Below are 21,909 nucleotides of genomic sequence, written 5' to 3'. Positions count from 1 at the left end.
ATCTGAATGACATGTCTGTTAATTCTGTTGTTGGGCATAAGCGTAGTAGTTGATGAAAATTCCTCTATGTTGTGGCATAGACGTTTGGGGCATATTTCTAGACCTCGGATTGAGAGGTTGATTAAAGAGGGTATTCTTCATAATCTAGATTTTTCTGATTTTGGCACTTGTGTTGACTGCATTAAGGGCAAGCTTACTGCAAAAGTCAGAAATAAAGGTGCAAATAGGTGTGATGATGTGTTGCAGCTTATCCATACTGATATGTGTGGACCTATTACACCCATTGCCATGGGTGGATATAGGTATTTTATCACTTTCATAGATGATTATTCTAGATTTGGATGGATAGATCTTCTTCAGGAAAAGTCAAGTTCTTTGGATGCCTTTAAGTCTTTCAAAGTTGCTATCGAGTTGAAAACAGGAAAGAAGATCAAATGTGTGAGGTCTGACAGAGGTGGAGAGTACTATGGCAGGTATGATGAGACTGGTAGAAATCCTGGACCTTTTGCTAGATTTCTTGATGAATGTGGGATTGAAGCTCAGTATACTATGCCCGGTACTCCACAACAGAATGGAGTTGCAGAAAGAAGGAATCGCACGCTTTTAGAAATGGTGAGATGTATGTTGAGCCATTCCTCTTTACCAGATTTCCTTTGGGGAGATGCCTTAGGGACTGCTGTGTACATTCTTAATCAAGTACCTAGTAAATCTGTTCCAAAGACTCCCTATGAGCTTATATCTGGGAAGAAGCCAAGTTTGAGACATTTTCATGTGTGGGGTTGTAAGGCAGAAGTGAGGCCTTATAATCCTCAACTTAAAAAGCTGGATCCTAAAACTATCAGCGGTTTTTTTATTGGTTATTGTGTGGGTTCTCGTGGTAGTAGATTTTATTGTCCTTCTCACTCTATGCGAGTTATTGAATCTGATCGTGCGATATTCTTTGAGGATGATTTGGACAATGGAAGCATTACACCACGACCGGTCACTCTCAGAGAAGATCGCGTTTTGGTTCCTATACCTCCTATTTCATTTCCTATAGATAATGTGATTCCTGTTGTTCATGATGGCAATGAAGTTGTTCCAAATAATTTTGATGTCACAATACCTGTAGTAGATGAACAAGTACATGATGATGTTGTTGAAGAGATCCCTTTGAGGAGATCTCAAAGAGTACGTAGGTCTTCTATACCTGATGATTATTTAGTTTATCTTCAAGAACATGAATTTGATCTTAGTAATGTTGATGATCCTACCACTTTTAGAGAGGCTATCTCTAGTTCTTTTGCTTCTGATTGGTTAAATGCTATGCATGATGAGTTAGCTTCTATGGCCCATAATGATGTTTGGGATCTTGTGGATTTACCAGTTGGTTGTAAACCAGTTGGGTGCAAATGGGTCTTCAAAACTAAGCGTAGTCCAGATGGTAAAGTTGAGAGGTATAAAGCCAGACTTGTAGCAAAAGGCTATAGTCAGAGAGAAGGTATTGATTATAAGGAGACTTTCTCACTGGTCTCTACTAAGGATGCTTTTCGTGTTGTTATGGCTTTAGTAGCTCATTTTGATTTGGAGCTTCACCAGATGGATGTCAAAACGGCTTTTCTGAATGGAGATTTATTTGAGGAAGTTTATATGATTCAACCTGATGGCTTTGTTGAAAAAGGTAAGGAGCATTTGGTTTGTAGGTTGAAGAAGTCTATTTATGGACTGAGACAAGCTTCTAGACAATGGTATTTGAAATTTGATCAGGTGGTCACTTCTTTTGGCTTCAAGGAAAATGCCGCAGATCAGTGCATTTACTTGAAGACTAGTGGGAGCCATTTCATCATTCTTGTCTTATATGTTGATGATATTCTTCTTGCTAGTAGTAGTGTTGAACTTTTGACTGAGACAAAATTTATGTTAAATAGCCACTTTGATATGAAGGACCTTGGTGATGCCTCTGTTGTTATAGGCATTCAAATTTTCCGTGATAGGTCACGTGGCATGCTTGGATTGTCTCAAAGAGGGTATATTGATAAAATCCTCAAACGGTTCAACATGCATTCTTGCTCTCCATGTGTTGCACCTGTTCAAAAAGGTGACAAACTCTCTAAATCTCAATGTCCTCAAAATGATAATGATAGAGTTGAAATGGAAAAGGTTCCATATGCTTCCGCTGTTGGCAGTTTGATGTATGCTCAAGTTTGTACTCGTCCCGATATTGCTTTTGTTGTTAATGCTTTAGGGAGATACTTGAGTGACCCCGGTTTGGGTCATTGGAAAGCCGTTAAAAAGGTCTTTCGATATTTGCAGGGAACTAAGGATCATATGTTGACCTATAAGAAGTCTGATCAACTTCAGGTCATTGGTTATTCTGATTCTGATTTTGCTGGTTGCCCTGACGATCGAAAATCTACTTCCGGCTTTGTTTTTATGATGGCAGGAGGAGCTATTTCTTGGAAGAGTGTTAAACAGACTCTTATAGCTACTTCTACCATGGAAGCAGAGTATGTCGCTTGTTATGAGGCTACTTGTCAAGCTGTGTGGCTTAAAAATTTGATTTCTGGCTTTCATGTTGTTGAAAGTATTTCTAGGCCACTTGTGATATATTGCGACAATACTGCTGCTGTGCATTTCTCTCAAAACAATAGAAGTTCTACTCGCTCAAAGCATTTTGATATAAAATTTCTATTTGTTAGAGAGAAAGTTTTGGATTCTCAGACTCGAATTGAGTATATTGCTACAGAAAATATGTTAGCAGATCCAATGACTAAAGGCTTAGCTATTGGAATTTTTCAAAATCATGTAACTCATATGGGTGTGGTTAAGTTTTTTGATGTATTGGATTAGTGGGAGTCTGAAATTTACATTTTATTATTATGGTTTTCATGAGATGTAAATTTATCAATGACGTCGTTTTCATTACATCTCTTTTAGCATATAAAATTGCTTGGACCATTTTTGGGATCACATATTTTATTATGTTTCTCATTATCCATTATTTATGAAATATAAGCATAAGGTATGTATCCCTATCGGAAACTATCTTTGTGATTCATGTTTATATTTCTTATATTGTTAATTGATATATGTGCTTGTGTAGTAATTGGTATATTTAATTTATTGATTAATGTTATCCAAGTGGGAGAATGTTATATTTATTTATATAATTATTCTCTATTTTTATTATTATTATTATGGATTAACATTAATTAATAAATTATATTTATATATTAATATCAATTATATTGCATACTATTGTCAATTTATGGATAATGCTTATTGGGCTTTTGATAAATAGTCTGTGATGGGTTGGACTATTAAGTAGCCCGTTGAGAGATCCCTGGTCTCTACTGGTAAGGATAAAGAACTGATATCCCATTAGTCAGTTCATAAGAAGAAATACATTTTGTCTTCTATTTTTCTACCTCCTATCAGGAAAAGAGCAGTCTTCTCTCACGCTGTTCAAGATCGATAAGAATGGATCCCTTGTTGATTCCGGGTACGCAATTCGTTCTAAATTCTACTCGTACATACTATAATATTGTATCTTACGTTATTCATTGTCTGATGATCACTATAATGTATAACATAATCTACAATTAGCAACAAAATTATATTATTGATGGAGGAGTTACCTTTCTTAATTTCACTTCGGATGTGAAAAATCACGTCGTGATGCTACACCAGACATGCTCTAGGCTAAACGACCATTGTGGGTACTATTAGAAACTTATTACTAAAATGGGGCTGTTTTGAAACATTTTACACCTTTGGGGTTCTTTTATTGGGTGTCGCTATGGCCCATAGCGACACCCATGACACGTGGCATTTTTGGGTCTGAATATGAGCCATGAACGCTATATTGGTAGAGTCGCTGTAGCTGGTGGAGACCTTCTAAGAGTCGCTATAGCCTATAGCGGCTCAAATCGGCTAAAAACAAAAAAAAATTATTTGGGGCGCTATAGCCCATAGCTCCACTCAGGCGCTATGGGCCACAGTGCCTGTGTTAAAAATATATCTAATATTTTTAAAATATATCTTATATTTTTAAAATTTAAAATTTTTTTTACAAATTTATAAAAAAATAACGGGTAAAAAGGAAAAAAAAGATTGAAATAAGAAAAAAATGTTAATTTTAAAAAATAAGTAATAAAATGTAAAAAATAATTAAAAAACAAAAAAAAATTATTTGGGGCGCTATGACCCATAGCTCCACTCAGGCGCTATGGGCCACAGCGCCTGTATTAAAAAATTGATAAATATAAAAATTGATAAATTAATTTAAAAAAAAATTCGGATAAAAAAGCGAAAAAAAAGAACTGAAATAAGAAAAAATATAAATATAAAAAAAAGTAAAATAATGTGGAAAAAAATAATAAAAACAAAAAAAATATATAAAAATGGAGCGCCAGGGCTCGTAGCGCCTTACAGGCGTCGAGGCCCATAGCGCCTCCTTCAGATATATATATGAAAATTAATTATATTTAAATTGTTAATTGATTTAATTTATTGTAGTATATTGATATTAAATAATAAATACATTTAAATTTTAAATTGATAAAATGATTTGTGTGTAATTTTTATTTATTTAAAACATAATTATAATTAAATTATAAAATAATATAATTAATTTCTGTGTAATTTATATTTATTTAAGATTAAGTATATTTAACTTTTAAAATGATTTAATTGATTAAGAAATATAATAAAAACAATAATTTAAAAACGAAAAAAAAAATTTGGGGCGCTAATAATTTAAATTAATATATCAAAATATATCAAATATTTTTTAAATATAAAAATTATATAAAAATTTAAATAAAAATTACGAATAAAAGGAAAAAATTTATAATATAATTATTTAAAGGAAAAAATATATAAAATAAACAAATTCAAAAGAAAAAATATATATATATAAACATGGCAGTGTCCATAGCGACACTGCCTTTAATTTTTTTTTTCTTTTTTTTTAATAATACGTTTTTCATTTAATATTTTTTAATTAACATATAAATAAATTATTAAATATTTAGATATATATTTAATTCGTAATATAATTATTTAAAGAAAAAAAAATATAATAAATAAATTTAAAAGAAATAATATATATATATATATAAACATGACAGTGTCCATAGCGACACTGTCTTTAATTTTTTTTTCATTTTTTTTAATTATACGTTTTTTGTTTAATATTTTATAATTAATATATAAATAAATTATTAAATATTTAAATACATATTTAATTCATAATATAATTATTTAAAAGAAAAATATATATAAAATAAACACATTCAAAAGGAAAAAAAATATATATATATATATATATATATATATATATATATATATATATATATATATATATATATATATAAAGAAATGGCAGTGTCCATAGCGACACTGCCTTTAATTTTTTTTTCATTTTTATTTTATTTTTTTAATTACGCATTTTAAAGGAAAAATAATATATTACGTTTAATTATGTTTTTGTGGTCCAGTTTATTTTAAAATTTAATTATATTATATTAAACAAATTATATATAAATACTGGAAATGTAAGGCGCTATAGCCCATAGTGACACAGTGTCGCTATGGGCCATAGCGCTTCTCTTAAAAATTATATAAAAATTTATTTTAAAATTATATTTTTAAAAAACTTAATTTTATTTTTATAAATATATAATAAATAACTCAGTTTATTATTTTTATTTTACATTTCTATTTTTTTTTTTTAGAGGGTGTCGCTATGGGCTACATCATTTTTGTTAGTCCATCAACTGTGTTGGCCCAGCCTATAGCGACACTGATGTGGCTCATTCCAGCCCAACCAAGTCCAAAAAAAAAAATCCACGTGTCAATTGTGTCGCTATGGCCCATAGCGACACCGTAAAAAATAGCTCCAAAGGTGTAATATGTTTCAAAACAGCCCCATTTTATAGTTTCTAAAACTGTACCAAAATGGTCGTTTAGCCCGTGCTCTAAGACTATCATTGCAATTTAATTTCACCCGTCATTATTGCAACGGACGCACTTCCTGTGGTGCAAATGATAAAGCTGATCCTTCAACTGATAATTTGAATTACTCCGTACTTCTCACATACTGCAAGGAAGTATGGCCAGTGCAACAGACATAATGGAAAAGGGAATCTTTTGTCTGCTCGACTAAATTTAGTTTATTGTCGACAAGAAGCCTGTTTTCTTTTCTTATGTGGCAGCTATGTACTTCTTGGATGACTGGTCAATCTTTTACAGTTTTCCTTTCAAACAAAAAGTAGAAAAGTAGTATTTCAAATAAGGCAATTCTGTCTTGTTTTAGCGTAGAAGTTCTTCTAATTTTTCATGTTTTGTGTAGATATACTGACATGCACTTGAAATTTCTCCAAACTAAAGCACCGGTGCAAATACTCCTAGTCATGCAGAAAACCTGGTTGGCGTCAATGGCATCTTTAACAACTACATTAAGGATCATTGTGAAATATATGCTACTTAAATTTACCAAGTGACTCCGTCCGAAAGTTCCAAATGGAGTGACACATGAATGCAAAAATTTCATGACTCAACCATCCGAGTTTTCAAACTTCAAGGAGAAAATCTGCAAAACTGCTTCAACTGCAGAGACGTTCCAACTCTCTACGTGTCTAACAATCTGTCAAACAAAAAATTACGAACTCTAGTTAACATGTATCTCAAATCACATCAATAAGTGCAGAGGAATACAGCAGAAAGAAAAGGATGCATTCAGATTCCGACTTTGTAATCTTCATTTAATTCATAAATTGTGCTTCCGTCAATAGAAATCAGAGGCCTCCAAGGAAGCTTTAAGTTGGTCCTGCATATCAGACCCCCCAAAAGTAAATCAACAAGAATTGTAACTTGTAAGTGATGAAAACATGGAATGGAAACCAGGCATGTAGCTTCAAATATCGTTTTAGGCTTTTTTCCTGACTAATAACTATACCTAATTTCAGTACATTGTGGTGCAGCAACTCTATAGGGATCCTTTTAGTGCCAAACTATTTGTTTGTGTTAAAGGGTAGAAGGATGCCAAAAACAGAAATTTATGTATATTCAGGAACATCTCTGCATTATTTCTACAGTGGAATTACACCATTTTGCTTTAAGAAGAATCTTATCATTCTTTGAAGTTTGAACAATGTGGCAAGTGGATTGCCGGTAGAGATGCATATATGGCAATCACATGTTCATCTTAAAATATTTAACCCAAGATTGAGGGAGATATGAAATAACAGGTACTACTGAAATTAGATTGACTCTTATGTTCAGGTTGTACGGCACTTAAGCTAAGTTAGCATTGATTATACATGGCAAGATTGACTCTTATGTTCAGTTGCTCAGTTTTTTTGGCAACTCCATAACTGAAAACAGAGTGAATATAAAAAACAAATATAGACGTTACATTAATGCACATAAGTAGGGCATAAGCACCTTAGTTTCCAAGATGCCAGCACAAAGTTTGTGTCAGAATCAATATCCTGCATTATGAATTTATACCATGAGCAAAGCATGAAGCTGTATCTTCTAAGTAAACAGTGTAGCTCAAGAGGCTAATGTACTTTCAGGCTTTAAAGAAAGATCCGGCAATAAGGTGTTCAGTATTTATATTGAAGGAGTCTGAGAGTTATAAATTATAATATCAGGAGTTTTATTTTGCCGAGCAAGAGAATGTAGGAACATAACACAGAGGAAGATGAGCACATATAATCATTAGAGAGAAACATATCTAAAATGGAATTACTTAAACAGGTAAGTGAAAGTGGATCAAAATTTCAATGGTCAAGGTTCTCAGTCATTCAAAGTTTCAGGTCAAATAATAGCAGACACTGAGACTACAAAAACTAATAATTTTCTTCGCATGGAACTTGGTTTAACACAATTCATTTTACATCTCTAAAAGTTGATCATTTACTCCATATAACCATATGGATTATCCGAAGTCCAAACACAAAAGAACCACCCTATGACAATAGTCTGATGCTACAATACAGAGTCTCTTGCAGGTACCATTTTCTAGTTTTACGCCAGGCTAGTAAAAAATGTTAGTTTACGGAGAATATGTACCTTGTCAATCTTTTGTAGTATAATTGACGCAGAGTCAAAGAAGGGAACAAGCAATTTCAAGTTGCGGGCGTATAACTCCCTACCTGTATGACCATGCATCATAGCTTCAGTTGATTGTACATTTTCAAATTTTAAAGTAGTAATGTTTTCTTTTTCCTTTTCCGTGACAGCAATGAGTAAGTTACTAATGAAGTTGGTGATGAAGAGTAAGCAGAAGAGAAGCCCAAGAGGAAGAGGAAGAGTAGCATACAAGTTATTATAGGTAAAAGGAGTGAATTGTTACCACGGAATTTAATAGTTGGATCTTCAAAGATACAGTTGTCGGCATAAATTGAAGAAGTGAAGTTCCCTAGGTGAGAAATTCATCCATCAATTTTAGCGGTATAATTGATTGGTGCAAGCATAATCATGCTAAGATTAAAAGGGTAGGTACCAGTTACGAAATAAGCGTTGTCGTAATCAGACTTGATGATCCTTAAAACATCATCAACGGTTGAAGGTGGGAATTCATCAAGGCTGCATATAAATAAGTGGGGTTGAGACTCCCAAGAGAGCAAGAGCAACTAATAGTAATCCATACGTTGATGATGAGATGAGTAAAGAAGCTAGGCATGGTGACCTTGTGGTGGTTTGATTGGAAGAAGGAGAGAAAAGCCTCAAGAGCTCGGTGACTCCGGTCACCGCAATTTTCAATATCTGGGGGGTTTCACTTTCATTTTCTCTGTTCAAACTTGCATAAGTCTTCTTCCTCATATTGGGTTTTTTAGCTTTTGAGCATCTTTGGACAGCATGACTCCTTCCAAACTGCAACAGCAACCTCACGAGATCAATCAGAGAAGCATGCAACAACTACTTTAGACTACAGATATGTATAGTTTAATTAGATTGTTAGCATGTGGTACCTGGTTGTGTAAAGATTGTAGTGGAGGTGTTCCACTAAAGCACCATATTTTTGCCATTATTTCCTACGACGCCTCATTTACACTATACTAAGGTTTTCAGTTGCTTCTGTTGGACTACCAACATATACGTTCGCTCAATTATTTGTGTGGCCAAGCTTCGCTCATTCTCTACGGGACTCACGTGCTCCTTACATCAAAATGCACCCACTTTTCAGCACCATTTCTCTATCTTTATGTTTGTTTTATGAGTTTAATTATCTAATACAATTTTTCTTTTATGGAATATCTGTGCAAACATAGTCTACATAAATATAGAAGGCAAATTTTTTTCATTTATAATGGTATTATCTTTTTCGAAAAACAAATTTGCTTTCAGTGAAAATTATTTGTAGTCTATAAAAAAAAACATAGCGTACTTGATAAAGGTAAAAAATACAATTAAATTTAAATACATGATACGTTTAACAAAATATTTAAGGGAATTATAAACTAAAAAAACTTGAAATGAGAACTTATTTTAAGGTTTTATAGTTTATTTCTATAAACTAAACTAATTAGCTTATAACTTATTTATTTATTTTTAAGAGATTTGGATTATATTTAATAAATTAACTTGTATTCATCGTAAAACTACCAGTCTACCTGTAAGGGTATATCAAATTCCAGCCACTTTGCACCCTCCACAAAAGGCAAGTCGACAATTTTTTTTTTTTTTTTTTTTTTTTTTTTTGCAAAAAACGATATTGACAATTGAATGAACTGCATTAGAACAAAAATTGTACCGCAACTTAATTTTCTTGTAAACAGCACACAGATTTACATTATAGCGAAAATAAATAGATATACTCTTTATTTTAATTAAATTATTAATATATATTTTAAAAAGATAGTTAAATTTACTGATAATTATTTTTTTACATTTATATTATATATATATATATATGATGACTAATTTTTATTTTTTTAAAAACAATTATCTCACTAACATAGGGTCTTAGATTTACCGCTGCTTGTGCAACGATCAATTCCTAGATCATTACCTCAAATTATTTTAATGCTATTTCGATTCAAAAGAAAATAGCAGAATAAGGAATGTCTATCATCAGGCCGACCATTCAACTCTAGAATAAGACTACTAACAAATATTTATCATCAGGTTTTACAAAATAAAAAGACCACTTATATTAAAATTTAAAAAATAATAAAATAAAATAAAAAAACTCCTTGCCGCAAAAGAACTTAACATATATCTTTCTTATTTAAAGGAAAAAAATTATATCAATTTACTTTAATCCATACTTATGATTGGGCCGGACATGTGTGAATGGCTGGATAGGAATATCAATTTATAAACACCGGAAATTATGAGAGCTATAAGCAACACTAGTTGCTTCGAAACAATCAAAATTCTGTAATTCCTTTTGGACTGAATATACATTGTATGTCCACATGACCGACCACCTCATGGAAATTTCTCATACTAGGCTCAGTTCATCTTTAGTGTTTGTAATTAAATCCTCAGCATCAAGCTTCTTTCGCAGTGCCACCAATCCTTCCCCTGCATTACAGATATAGGCCGAAGCTTGTCTGCCTGACAAGGTTGCACCTTCCATGCTGTCTATGTAGTCCTGAACAAATACACAACATTTCAGGTAGATGTTGGAACCACTAGAATAAGTAATTACATTCAATCAAATATGGCAGCAAGCAAGAATTTATTGGCAGTGTCATAAAAGCCACTTCACTTCCTAAAATGTTTTCATGTAGGATCTCATACACTGCAGCTATAAAGCATCTTGATAACATGCAATTTTAATGGTTGTACGTTATATGCATAGGAGAATCACAATTATAATGCCAGTCAAGAAGGTCTACCTGCTTTGTGTAAGAGCCAGCAAGAAAGAAATTCTTCACTGGTGTCTTTTGATCGGGTCTAAATGGATCTTTACCAGGTGCCTCGCGGTAAAGAGATTGACCAATTTTAACCACAGAAGACCAAGTCACTTCTAAACCTTGAGATGATGGGAATAATGCCAAAACCTAATAAAAAAAATAAAAATCAATGTAATTACAAGAGAACTGAATATCTACCATTGAGTAACAGAACCCAAAAATAGACTACAAAATGAAACCTGTGATATAATTTGTGATTGAAATAATAGAAAATACTTTGCTGATGATATCAGATAAGCCATCAAATTAGTAACATGAACAAACATACATCAAATGAACAAGTACCAATCCGACCAGTAACAGGTTTTTGTGATCCATAAACTGATCCAGTGATCCCATATTGGTATTTCACTGAAAATAATTATCATGATATGCATTCACCATTAACATATGATATGACGTTGAATCCTGAATTATCAAAAATAACTCAACACACAGAAACACACTCCAGCTACTAAAAGTATGTGCAAAAGCTTCTTGCTTTGGATGCACATTTTTCATGTCACAGTCACTAAATCAGCAGTCAAAATATGAAAAACAGAATATGAGAAATGGTTTTTTCTTTAAACCAACCTGTTTTGCTACCCTTGCAACAATTTCCTCATTTGGTAAGGGCATGTATGGATCTCCTGGTGTCAGAACACATCTGAGATATAATAACATTATGTACATAGAAGGTCAATACTAAATCAAATATTATATGCATGATGATGACCGAATTTTAATACAATGAAAAGAACTCGTTAGGCTTGGTATAGAAAATAGAACAGTAAAGCCAACACATTTACCAATATAAGATATAAGTTGCATCATTGCATGATGAATTGGTGATGCAAATCATCCAATTTCATCAATTGCATAACATATTTAGTCATGCATGATTTTAAGCATAAAGTAAACTGTTGGAAACTATAACAGTAGCTATTATAGCCATGGAAACAATAGGAATTTATGAAGCATTGGGAACATTAAGATCTTAAAAAATAGCTCAATTCTTCACTATTCTTGCAAATATAAGTTGTGTATAATTTGAAGTAAACTCATGGATGAAAGTGAAGATTTAGAGGGTTGGGATTACAAACACTTACTGGAGCAATGATCCTTGTCCCTCAATGTAATAATCTACTGGAGATGAAAGTGCAAGGTCTGCAAAGCAAGAAAAATCTGCATCGGGTGTATAGAGAAGGTTATCCAACCCTACAGCTTTGCTCAGTTGCCTGCCATTCAGATAGTAAGGGTGCATAAAGAAGTTAAACAATAATGATCAAAGGAAAATATACCATTCTTTAGTGTTGAAACAAAAGTACCCCATGTTCTAGTTTCGATATGGACTCTATAATTCAGAGAATTTACCTAGACTTTTCTAGATCCTGCAACTCTGTAACCCAACCATTGTATCTGAGTTGCACTGTGACTACAGGAACTCCAACTAATTCATATATGTTATTGAAAAACTTCTGTTCTCTCCACTCTGATGGAATCAATCTCTTGATTCCAGGGACGTCACAAGCTGGCATCATGTAAATGATAGTAAGGCACTGAAGATTGTTTGCACAATAAAGAGTAAATACAAAAATCAAGGATAAGTAAACTACTAACCGGCAACATAAGCATCAGCTTTCACAACTTTCTTGGCAGTAGCCTGAGAGAATAAAAATTGATAAGGTATTAGCCATAAATATTTTGAGAATGTCACTTGGATTCAAGCCAAGCATTTAAAGATTTCAAACAAGAAAACAGATATCACCTTTGACATAGAAAGTCCTTTAACATAAATACTCCCATCAGCAGATTTGTCATAAAGTACTTCTCTGCATCCCCACCTAAGATGGAACCTGTTCCAGCAATGAATGAGAATCTAAATAGGAAGAAATTTGGTTAGTCATGGTTGCAATATTCTTGTATCTAAAATTGTACCTGCCCCCTCTATCTGTGATGTACTTCCTGATGGGGCCACTCAGATAAACATCTGGTGAACCCTTTAGCATTCGCAAAAGGGAAGCCTCAGTCTTTGTGGCAAACAATGCAAATATGGTGAGCATGCAGCGGGCACTCATATTATCACAGTCAATAAACCCAAGGGCATAGGCAACTGGATCCCACATTTTTTGAATACTCATGCGTGTACCACCTTTGGATAAAAACCAATCTGAAAAGCTAATCTGTAAGATATGCACCCAATGGTTAGAAGAACAAGATTTGTCATTAACAAAGAAGATTGACAAACACAATCAATACAAAGCGAAACAGTAAACTTATGTTCTATGGCAGCAAGTATTGGTTTTTTTACTTTGTTTGGTATTCAAAAAACTTTCCCAATTACGTCAATTGTATCTGCATGCATGCACATGTATGCAGTGTGGATGGTATGAGCATGTGTAAGAACACACAAAAACCGAGGGCGCAAATAATCAGGAAGCATCATTTGGAGAAAAAAAAAACCCAAAAATAACAAATCCCCTTACACTATCCAAATTCCTTATGTCCCTCAGCGCACCATCTGGATCAACAAGAGCTTTGACAACTGGACTCAGTGCAAGAGCCAAGGCATTTCTAGCCTTATCATAAGTCTGTTCATAAACAATATGTAAAGTTAGGTGCAATGACAGTCCCCGTGAGGAAAATGAACAAATATACTTTTTTTGGGCATTCAAATATATTATTTTCTAGTTCTGCATAATACTGATGAATGATGACCAAGTCATGTAATCTAAACAAACATGGTTATAGAGTATGTAGTGTGATTACATTAAGCTGGTTTGTAGACAAAAATGCCCTTATCCCATGTATTGGTGCTCCAACTGGGAAGCGAAAATCTAGTTCTGTACATGAAAACCAAGTTGTGAACAAAGCCAGCTCTCACAGAAATGGAGGGAATAAATAAAATAATTAACAAAAATGAAGCAAGTTAATGCTACATAAAACATACCTCCAATTTGACCCCCTTTGTTAATAAAAGTGTGAGTGTGATCCTTCACAAGTAGATTGTTATCAGCACCCACCTAGTCCAAGCGTTGAAGAGGAACAAGTTATCAAATGGGCATATACAACGAAATCATACACAAAAAATAAAATCAATAGTACAGGTTTTATGGCCAAAAAAGAGGAAGAGGTCTAGAAGAATATGTACTATGACTGAAAGTAAAACAGCTTACCTTTTTCATCAATCGGAAGAGATTGTTATAGCAACCAAAGAAAACATGCAGTCCCATTTCAATGTGATTCCCACGTTTGTCAACAAAGGAACCAACTTTGCCCCCAATAAAAGGCCTCGACTCATATATATCCACCTGAACGAGACCAATTCAAAGAAAACATGACACAACACATCAGTTTTACCATCCTAATGCATACTATGCATTCAACACCTGAATCACAAAACTAACTAACGATCAAGGAACCACTCCCCTTTGCTTCAAAAGCAACCTTACTACATACACCGCAAAATCCAAATTCAAATTGCTACGAAATGAGTAGTTCATTCGGACAACAAGAGAGAGAAAGAGCTCAACCTCATGCCCTTGATCCAATAGTTCCACTGCAGTTGACATGCCAGCAAGCCCAGCTCCAACAATAGCCACTTTCAGCTTTGGTCCTCGATAGTGCTCAGGCTCCGGAGGAAACAACCCTTTTGGTGCTGCCATGTGAACCAACAATCATCTCCTTTCTCAAACTTACAGTTGAATAAATATTATTTAAACTTTTCAATTCTTCCAACACTCCCCTAAATGAATGTGATTACAAAGGTGAAAATTCCTACCCAATTAAATATTATAATTTAAAGTGGGATCTCCAACATAACACGTAAAAAAAAAAAAAAAAAAAGTTTTAAAAAAAGAGATTTTGCTAAAAAAACATGCAACATCGAAAATGATTTGGGATTGGATACAATTAAGGGGAAAGTACTAACCGTTAACGCTCATGTCAGAAACATTAGCATCCAAGGAGCAACGAACCCGACACTTGTGGGTCCTGGTGAAACGGGGTTGATAGAAGCCAACATAGTCTCCTCGAGTTGCAGAGAGGGAAGTTGCGGAACATTGAATCAAAGAAGCCATGGTGAGAACTGAGAAGGGAAAGGAAAGCAAGAACCAAAGAAATTGGAATTAGGGGTATCCAGGTACGTAGGTTGGGTGGAGATGCTGAGAATGAAAAATTTGTCTGGTAGTTGAGGAGATAGAAGGAAACACGCAAATTGGAGGATATAAGAATTGTTAATAAATAATAGTCACTGGAATGAATGAATGAATGTTGCTTTTGCCTATTCTACTGGAAATTGGAACATGGAAAGTGTTAGTGTTTTTGCCACTTCCATTAGCTATAGATAATGGATCAACACACCTCCTTCGTACTGTCACCAATTGGTGTGGCCTCTGTTTTTTTTATCCATTTGCGGAAAAAACGGAAAAGGAAATGGTGCTTACTCTTTAATAATAATTAAATCACCCTTTTATTTTTGTTAATCTTTGAATGCTTTTTTTATTTTTTCATGAATAAAAATATTAGCTCCTTTGAATCTATATATAAATAAAAATAATTTTTTATTCAAAAATAAACAAGTTTTAATTAAATTAACTTTGTTCAATATTTTTAATCAAAAATAGTCATAAGATAATAAACTATTATCTATAATAATTATGATTAAGAATATTTTAATAAACGTAATATATATTTTTATGAAATTATGAAATTAAATATGTTTAACTATTTTTCTTAATTTATGTAAAATTAATTATTTTTATTTATATATAAGTTTAAAGAGAATATATAAAAGATAATATTTTCATAAAGTAAAAAATCAATAACATGATGAAGATCCTGTATTAAGTATTATTGCAGATTTGGTGATTCACCTTTTAAAATAATCTTTTCATGTATTATCTTTTTTCATGTAATTCTTTTCTATTCATCTCTCAAGTAATTAATTTCTATTTTTTATATTCTATTTTTAAGTGATTTAAGAGACACACATTTTTATTATTTTTTATATTATATTTTTTAATTTCTGTCTTTTATCATTTTTTGAATCTTTGTATTTGCATTACTCATCTTCATTATTCTTTATAAAAAGAAATCTAATTTCTTTCCTTTTATTTTCTACATCAAATACAATGTGCAAATCAAGGCGTTAAACTAAATGTTCCATCAATTTTTGCATGTAAAAAAATGTGTAAATATATGCGTTAAATTATTGTAATTTTTTTCCTTTTATTATAACTGGCATGTAATAAAGATTGAGATCTTTAATGATTAGTCACATAAATATGAGAGGAGAGAGGTTCATGCATTTTCTTGAAGATGTCCTTTTATTATCCATACTTGAAGACGTCATTGATATATTTTAAGTACAAATTTTGATGCGATTATAATTAAAATAAATAAATATTATTTTTAATAATTTCCAGAAAAAATTATAATAATTTGAGATGTATTTTTCATTATTATGTGTTATATTTATTTATATATAAAAAAGAAATATTGTTGATGTATTATTTTTTTTGCTCAAAATAAGATTATATAAAAAAAAAGTTATTTGTTATATATTTACTAGCAATACATTATTTATTATACATTTATTAGCAATAAACTTATTTATTATACATTTATTATAAATTAAGTTATTGATGCATTAATTTTCTCTTTAATACTCTCTTGATTTATAAGAAAAATAAATAAATTTACATATATTAAGAAATTTTTTATTTAATTTTATTGATTTCATATGAAAATAAATTTTATTTTTTAAATTTTGATTATGTTATGAGAATCACATTTTTAAAATGTTAGCATTAAATAAAATCAAGTCAGAAAGAATCTACATGTATTTAAGTTCAAAAATTTTAGATACTTTTTTACTTATATACGAGTTTAGTACTATTTCTTTTAACTCTTGCACTAAGTGTTCTAAAGTTTTTTCATAGACTAATTTGGTTTTGTTGTGAGTAATTAAAAAGTGTAATCAATAATTATTTCCATCAAAAATTGAACTAGCACATTACTTGAATGATTCCAAATTCGATTCAATATATTAATCACTTATATTCAATTCTTTAATTTTACAGTATTATCTCTAGTCTTAATTATAAACAATAAATTATTTATTTTTTAGTCCTAATTATTGGTAACAAATATCGATTTTTAAAGCTACTTAAAGATAAATTTCTTTTATACTTTTAATTAATTGTTAATTATACTTCTTATACATTCACTTATAATTAACATTAAATATAACAACCTCTTAAAATAAATGATATATTTAAAATAAAATTGTAAGTTATGACAAAATTAATTAAAACAAACAATTTAATTATTATCTTTTCTATCTTTATGAGTTATCCTACTTCTAATTAGATTTAAAAGTAACAACAATATATTTATTGTATGTAATATTGTTATTATATTTTTATTTTAAAAATATATTAAATATTATGTATAAAATTTAATAGTCATGTATTGAGATATAAAATAGCTTCACATTCTCAATTAATCACATGTCACTATTTATATTTTATATGACTTTTTAGTTATTTATTATAAAAATCAATCATTTAACATAAATGATTATTTAAATGATAGTGTAAAATCATCCTATTTAATCTTCTATGTAAGCAATGTTTTTGCTTAAGAGTATTAATTCACAATTTTGCACAACTTTCAATATGAAACATTACAGTCCTCGTTAGAAATTTTTTTAGCATTAAATCGTACTTATTTGAATTATATTTCATTAAAATTTAATAGAAAATACATATTATAGTAAATCATGAAATTATTTAATATTTTAAATAAAGTAAATATATACTGAGAAGGTTCGACTCAATTAATTGATTAAAACATGTGAGAATTAGAAAGTTCTTGGTACCATATTTGATTATCTCATATAAAAAATGAATAAAGTAAATATATTATTTTTAAAAAATTATAATATATTATAATTATGATTTTATAATTATATTAATTTTCAAATTCAAATTGGTGATAAAGGAAGAGAATAATGTGAAAATTGAGAAAACTAAAATTACATATTGAAATAAGTGAAAAAAGCTATTAAAAAAAAGGACAAGGAGGTACATGTGAAAATGAAGAAAAAAGAAAAATGTATGAAAAGAAGAAAAAAAGTGATAAATTGAAAGTTAGTAGTGTAAAATAAAAAAATTAAGAATATTTATAAAAAAAAAAATTAAATAAAGGAGATGTAATTATAATTATTATATATATATATAGCCATAGATTATGCACTTGTACAGCATAAGCCCAAAATGATCACTGTCCCCATGAGGCTGGAGGCCCAAGTGAGGCTTGAGGCCCAAGTGTTGATTGATGGACATCAGCGAGAATGACAATATACATGTGGACCTAAAACGAGAGACTAACACACACATAAATTACAATCAACTTATATGAATAAATTTAATTAGATGAATTTCTCATTCGAAAATCAAAGAATATACTTTTTTTTTTAAGTCAAGGGACAAATTCACTAGTGATGCTCATTCAAATATGAAAACTTGGCTCCATTTTTTATTTCAAACTACCATCAGGTTACAATGAAAATGCATGCAATATACTTTTGAAAAGACAAAAGTTCTTTGTCCATATTGTTTTATTTTGCTGGTTAAGTGCATGTTCTCGAACTCAATAAAAACGTGTATAATGTAAGTAACCAAAAGAACGTGTACTATGTGCAATGAATCTTACAAGAAGCCTGTAAGATAGAAAGTGTTTATATGCCATGATTTTTTATATCAAACTTATTATTGTTAGGTCATTACATAAATTTATGATTGTGAGTAGAGATCGAATATAATGGAAAAAACACTTTTAAAATCAGTCATTTTTTACTTTTAAAATCGGTTTTCTGATCGATTTTAAAAAGTGAGACTTTTAATATCGGTCGCTGACCGATGTTAAAAGTGGTTAATTTTTTTTAAAATATTTGACTTATTTTAGGAGGATCCCTAAAAAAAAAACCTGTAAATTAATAAAATATCAAACAATTCATATGTTTTTAATATACTAAATTATATACAAATGAAAAGAGTTGTAAATGTCAACCATATATGTAATCAAAGTAACTTACAAATTATGATACATCCTAAACTACAAAATGAGAAACTATAAACATAACTCGTAGCTAGCCAATGTTTCAATGAAAAATGTAGCTTATTGCTCCCTAATGGTGTTTATATCTTTTAGCAACAATGGTGATCGATCTATAAATATCTGTTAAGAAAATTTAGAACAATTAGAAGTAACTCTTAAAACATGATAAAATGGAAACTTAAAATTTAGAACAATGCAGCTGCCTCATGTGCAGTTTCCCCAATTGAGATTGGAACTTGCATGATACATATACAGAAAACATGCTTCAAAGTTGAAACGGTTTCCAGATATTATTGTAACAGGCACTCAGATCTACATTTAACATAAGCACTATGTCATGTCATGAGCAATCAACAAAAGCAAACACTTGTATGAGAGTAACCAAATTACATGTAACAAGTTTAGTACCCAATATAACATTGAACAAGTACTCGTGTAGGTTTCCTGTCAATGGGAGATTATTGGTCTCGAATTAGATAAACTTTATGGTGTGAATTATTACTTGGTAGTAGATATGAAAAAGCAAACCTTGGCAATCTGTAGTATAAGGAATGAAACCCAAACAAATACAAAAAGTCCAAATTCCTTCTAGTATACATTTTCAAGAATAGTCACCTGCAAAATCCTCCTTGTTAGATAATGAAAATCACCCTGTGCACATGAACTCACCTGAAAAATGCCTAAAACTTTAGTCTGGAACGGCCCCAGAACGGCCCGTTTTGCAAGCAGAACGACTTGTACTGCTTGCAGAACAGGCCGTTCTGCTTGTAGTACGGCCCGTTCTGCTTACAGTACAGGTCGTTTTGCTTGTAGTAGAGGCTGTTCTAGGGCCGTTCCATACTCAAAATTCGTCCAGTAACAACGAAATAAGAGACATGAGACGAGAATGTTACCTTGATGTTGTATTCTTCCGAGAAAATGAGAAGCTGCACACTTCAGATGAGAGCTCGAGAGAGTAAAGAGAAAGAATATATGAACTATTGAAGCTAAAGAGTAGAGAATGGAGTTAGGGAGAGAATGGGAGTAGAGATAGTATAGATTAAGTCTCTGATGCTACTTTTAAAATCGGTTGTTCAATAACTGCTTTTAAAAGTGATACTTTTAAAATCGGCTATTGGATAACCGATTTTAAAAGTATACTTTTAAAATTGGTTGTTCAAGAGCCGATTTTAAAAGTAGCGTCAGAGACTTTTAAAATTGGTCATAACGTAACCGATTTTAAAAGTAGTGTCATTATTTACAAAATTGTCACCGCGTCATTTTTAAAATCGGTTATCTTATGACTAATTTTAAAACTCCGATTTTAAAAGTCATTTTTGTACTAGTTAATAAATTAGGATTTATTTTAAACCTAGAACCAAGGCAGGATATCATTAAGTTTGCTCATTTTAAAGTTCATTTACTACATAAATTATAATGAACAAATAAAAAAAATATGAAAAAAAATGATAGACTACGTCAAGAAATTTTTAAAAATTTAGTTGCTTCAATAAAAGTTTAAAGTGTATTTATTTATATGTTTTCTTTAGCTTAACCAACAAGTCTATTAAAAAAGTATCAATAATAATAATATGCATTACCCTTAAATAAATAAAAATAATAATAATAATAAAAATATCGAAACTTAACTCAACCTTACAAAATTAATTTCAAAATTAACTTGTAAAGTGATTTTTGTTTTCACTAATATATATTATTATGACTTTATCATCCATTAATATGGGATGTTTGATATATACTTTATTACTGTGAGGACTAAATATCTTGAATGTAAAGTTGGTAAAAAATTCAATAATAATATGATAACATTTGAGCTGTTAAATAATTAAGCCCGATTTCAAAATTCTAATTTGAAAAACTATTGCATTTAAAAATCCCTTTACAAACCAGCATATGAATATACAGAGGTTAATTTTTTGTGCACCTAATTAACAGACTGAGGAAGGCATTGAGTATTTTTCCTTTTCAGTCACGACTCACGATACACTAACTAAACCTAATTAGAAAGGGTATTTCCGTTGAAAATGAAACGAGGAGCTTTCCACATCGAACTAAATGAAAAGCCTCATTATCCTTATCGATTGCAATAAATAAGATAACGAATTTTAACGATACTTATAATGTATGTAGCCACAAGGCCAGCCAAGCAACAGCAATGGTTTGCAGAGAAAAATTCATGGGAAGCCATACATACATACATGATACATACGTATGAATCTGATGTTCCATAATATTAATGACAAGCTTAGCTTAGCTGGGTGACTTAACAACATTAGTGTCATTGCTGGCCACAAGTTGGCATTTGCCTACCAAAACTTTATGGAGACCCCATGCCAATGGAAATGCCACGGTTAATAGTACATCAGACCACGGAACCTCTGCTTTTGGATCACACAAAACTAAACGTACTATAGTACTACCCAACAGGATAAATCATAAATGCCACACATGCACGTTTTAGGATTTAAGAAATGCTAGTTGTCACGCCTTTATTTTGTACCAAGGCTAAAATAATAATAATAAAAGTATGCAATGAGAAAAGTGATATTACTTACTTTAACAAGATTATAGTATTTAATAAAAAAATATGTAAAACATTATAGTATTATATAAAACATAAGTAATAATTTTGAGTGAATTAGACGTGAAAGTGTGTTAAACTTTTAGCCAAGGAAATCCTTGGTGATACTAATGTGTTCTTTTGTGTCATATTTGACGTTGAGACTTATTTGCTTAATTGTAAAACATTCATGTGCATACTAGTTATAAGGTTTAAAATAGTTAGCAGATAATTGAACTTTATAAACATTGACGAAGTTTGATTTCTTGACTACGTGTATGAAGAAAAGTTTATTGAAAGAGGTAAAATTCAGTAAGATGGCGTCTAAAA

General features: G+C 31.1%; 2 protein-coding genes across 4 annotated transcripts; both read right to left on the bottom strand.

The window, feature by feature from the left end:
* Positions 1–6,149: 6,149 nt before the first annotated feature.
* On the bottom strand, positions 6,150–9,147 carry LOC109790863 (adenine phosphoribosyltransferase-like protein, putative (DUF2358)). 3 transcript variants are annotated; one of them, XR_002238974.3, is made up of 9 exons: positions 8,964–9,147; positions 8,681–8,865; positions 8,495–8,577; positions 8,345–8,410; positions 8,062–8,144; positions 7,429–7,475; positions 6,733–6,811; positions 6,479–6,628; positions 6,150–6,406 (listed from the first exon to the last, which is right to left on the bottom strand). XR_002238974.3 is itself a non-coding variant. In XM_020350111.3 (8 exons), the coding sequence occupies exons 1-8, from the start codon at positions 9,018–9,020 to the stop codon at positions 6,539–6,541; spliced, it is 690 nt and encodes a 229-aa protein (XP_020205700.1). In that variant the 5' UTR covers positions 9,021–9,145; the 3' UTR covers positions 6,150–6,538. The 3 variants fall into 3 exon arrangements, 1 of the variants encoding a protein (XP_020205700.1); XR_002238973.3 differs by having other exon boundaries at positions 6,150–6,389; XM_020350111.3 differs by having other exon boundaries at positions 6,150–6,628; positions 8,964–9,145.
* A 1,040-nt stretch (positions 9,148–10,187) lies between these two features.
* ZDS (zeta-carotene desaturase) lies at positions 10,188–15,275 on the bottom strand. Its single transcript, XM_020348967.3, has 14 exons — positions 14,827–15,275; positions 14,429–14,553; positions 14,072–14,206; positions 13,846–13,918; positions 13,665–13,738; positions 13,382–13,486; positions 12,834–13,078; positions 12,664–12,751; positions 12,516–12,558; positions 12,270–12,426; positions 12,005–12,133; positions 11,490–11,562; positions 10,839–11,003; positions 10,188–10,591 (listed from the first exon to the last, which is right to left on the bottom strand). Exons 1-14 carry the CDS (start codon positions 14,972–14,974, stop codon positions 10,439–10,441), a joined length of 1,713 nt encoding a protein of 570 aa, XP_020204556.1. The 5' UTR covers positions 14,975–15,275; the 3' UTR covers positions 10,188–10,438.
* Positions 15,276–21,909: the final 6,634 nt, after the last annotated feature.

Source organism: Cajanus cajan, chromosome 7 (genome assembly GCF_000230855.2).
Source record: "Cajanus cajan strain Asha chromosome 7, NIPB_CcT2T_4, whole genome shotgun sequence".
Classification (NCBI taxonomy): domain Eukaryota; kingdom Viridiplantae; phylum Streptophyta; class Magnoliopsida; order Fabales; family Fabaceae; genus Cajanus; species Cajanus cajan.
Note: the sequence above shows the minus strand (reverse complement) of the source record. Positions and strands in the feature narration are given on the sequence as shown.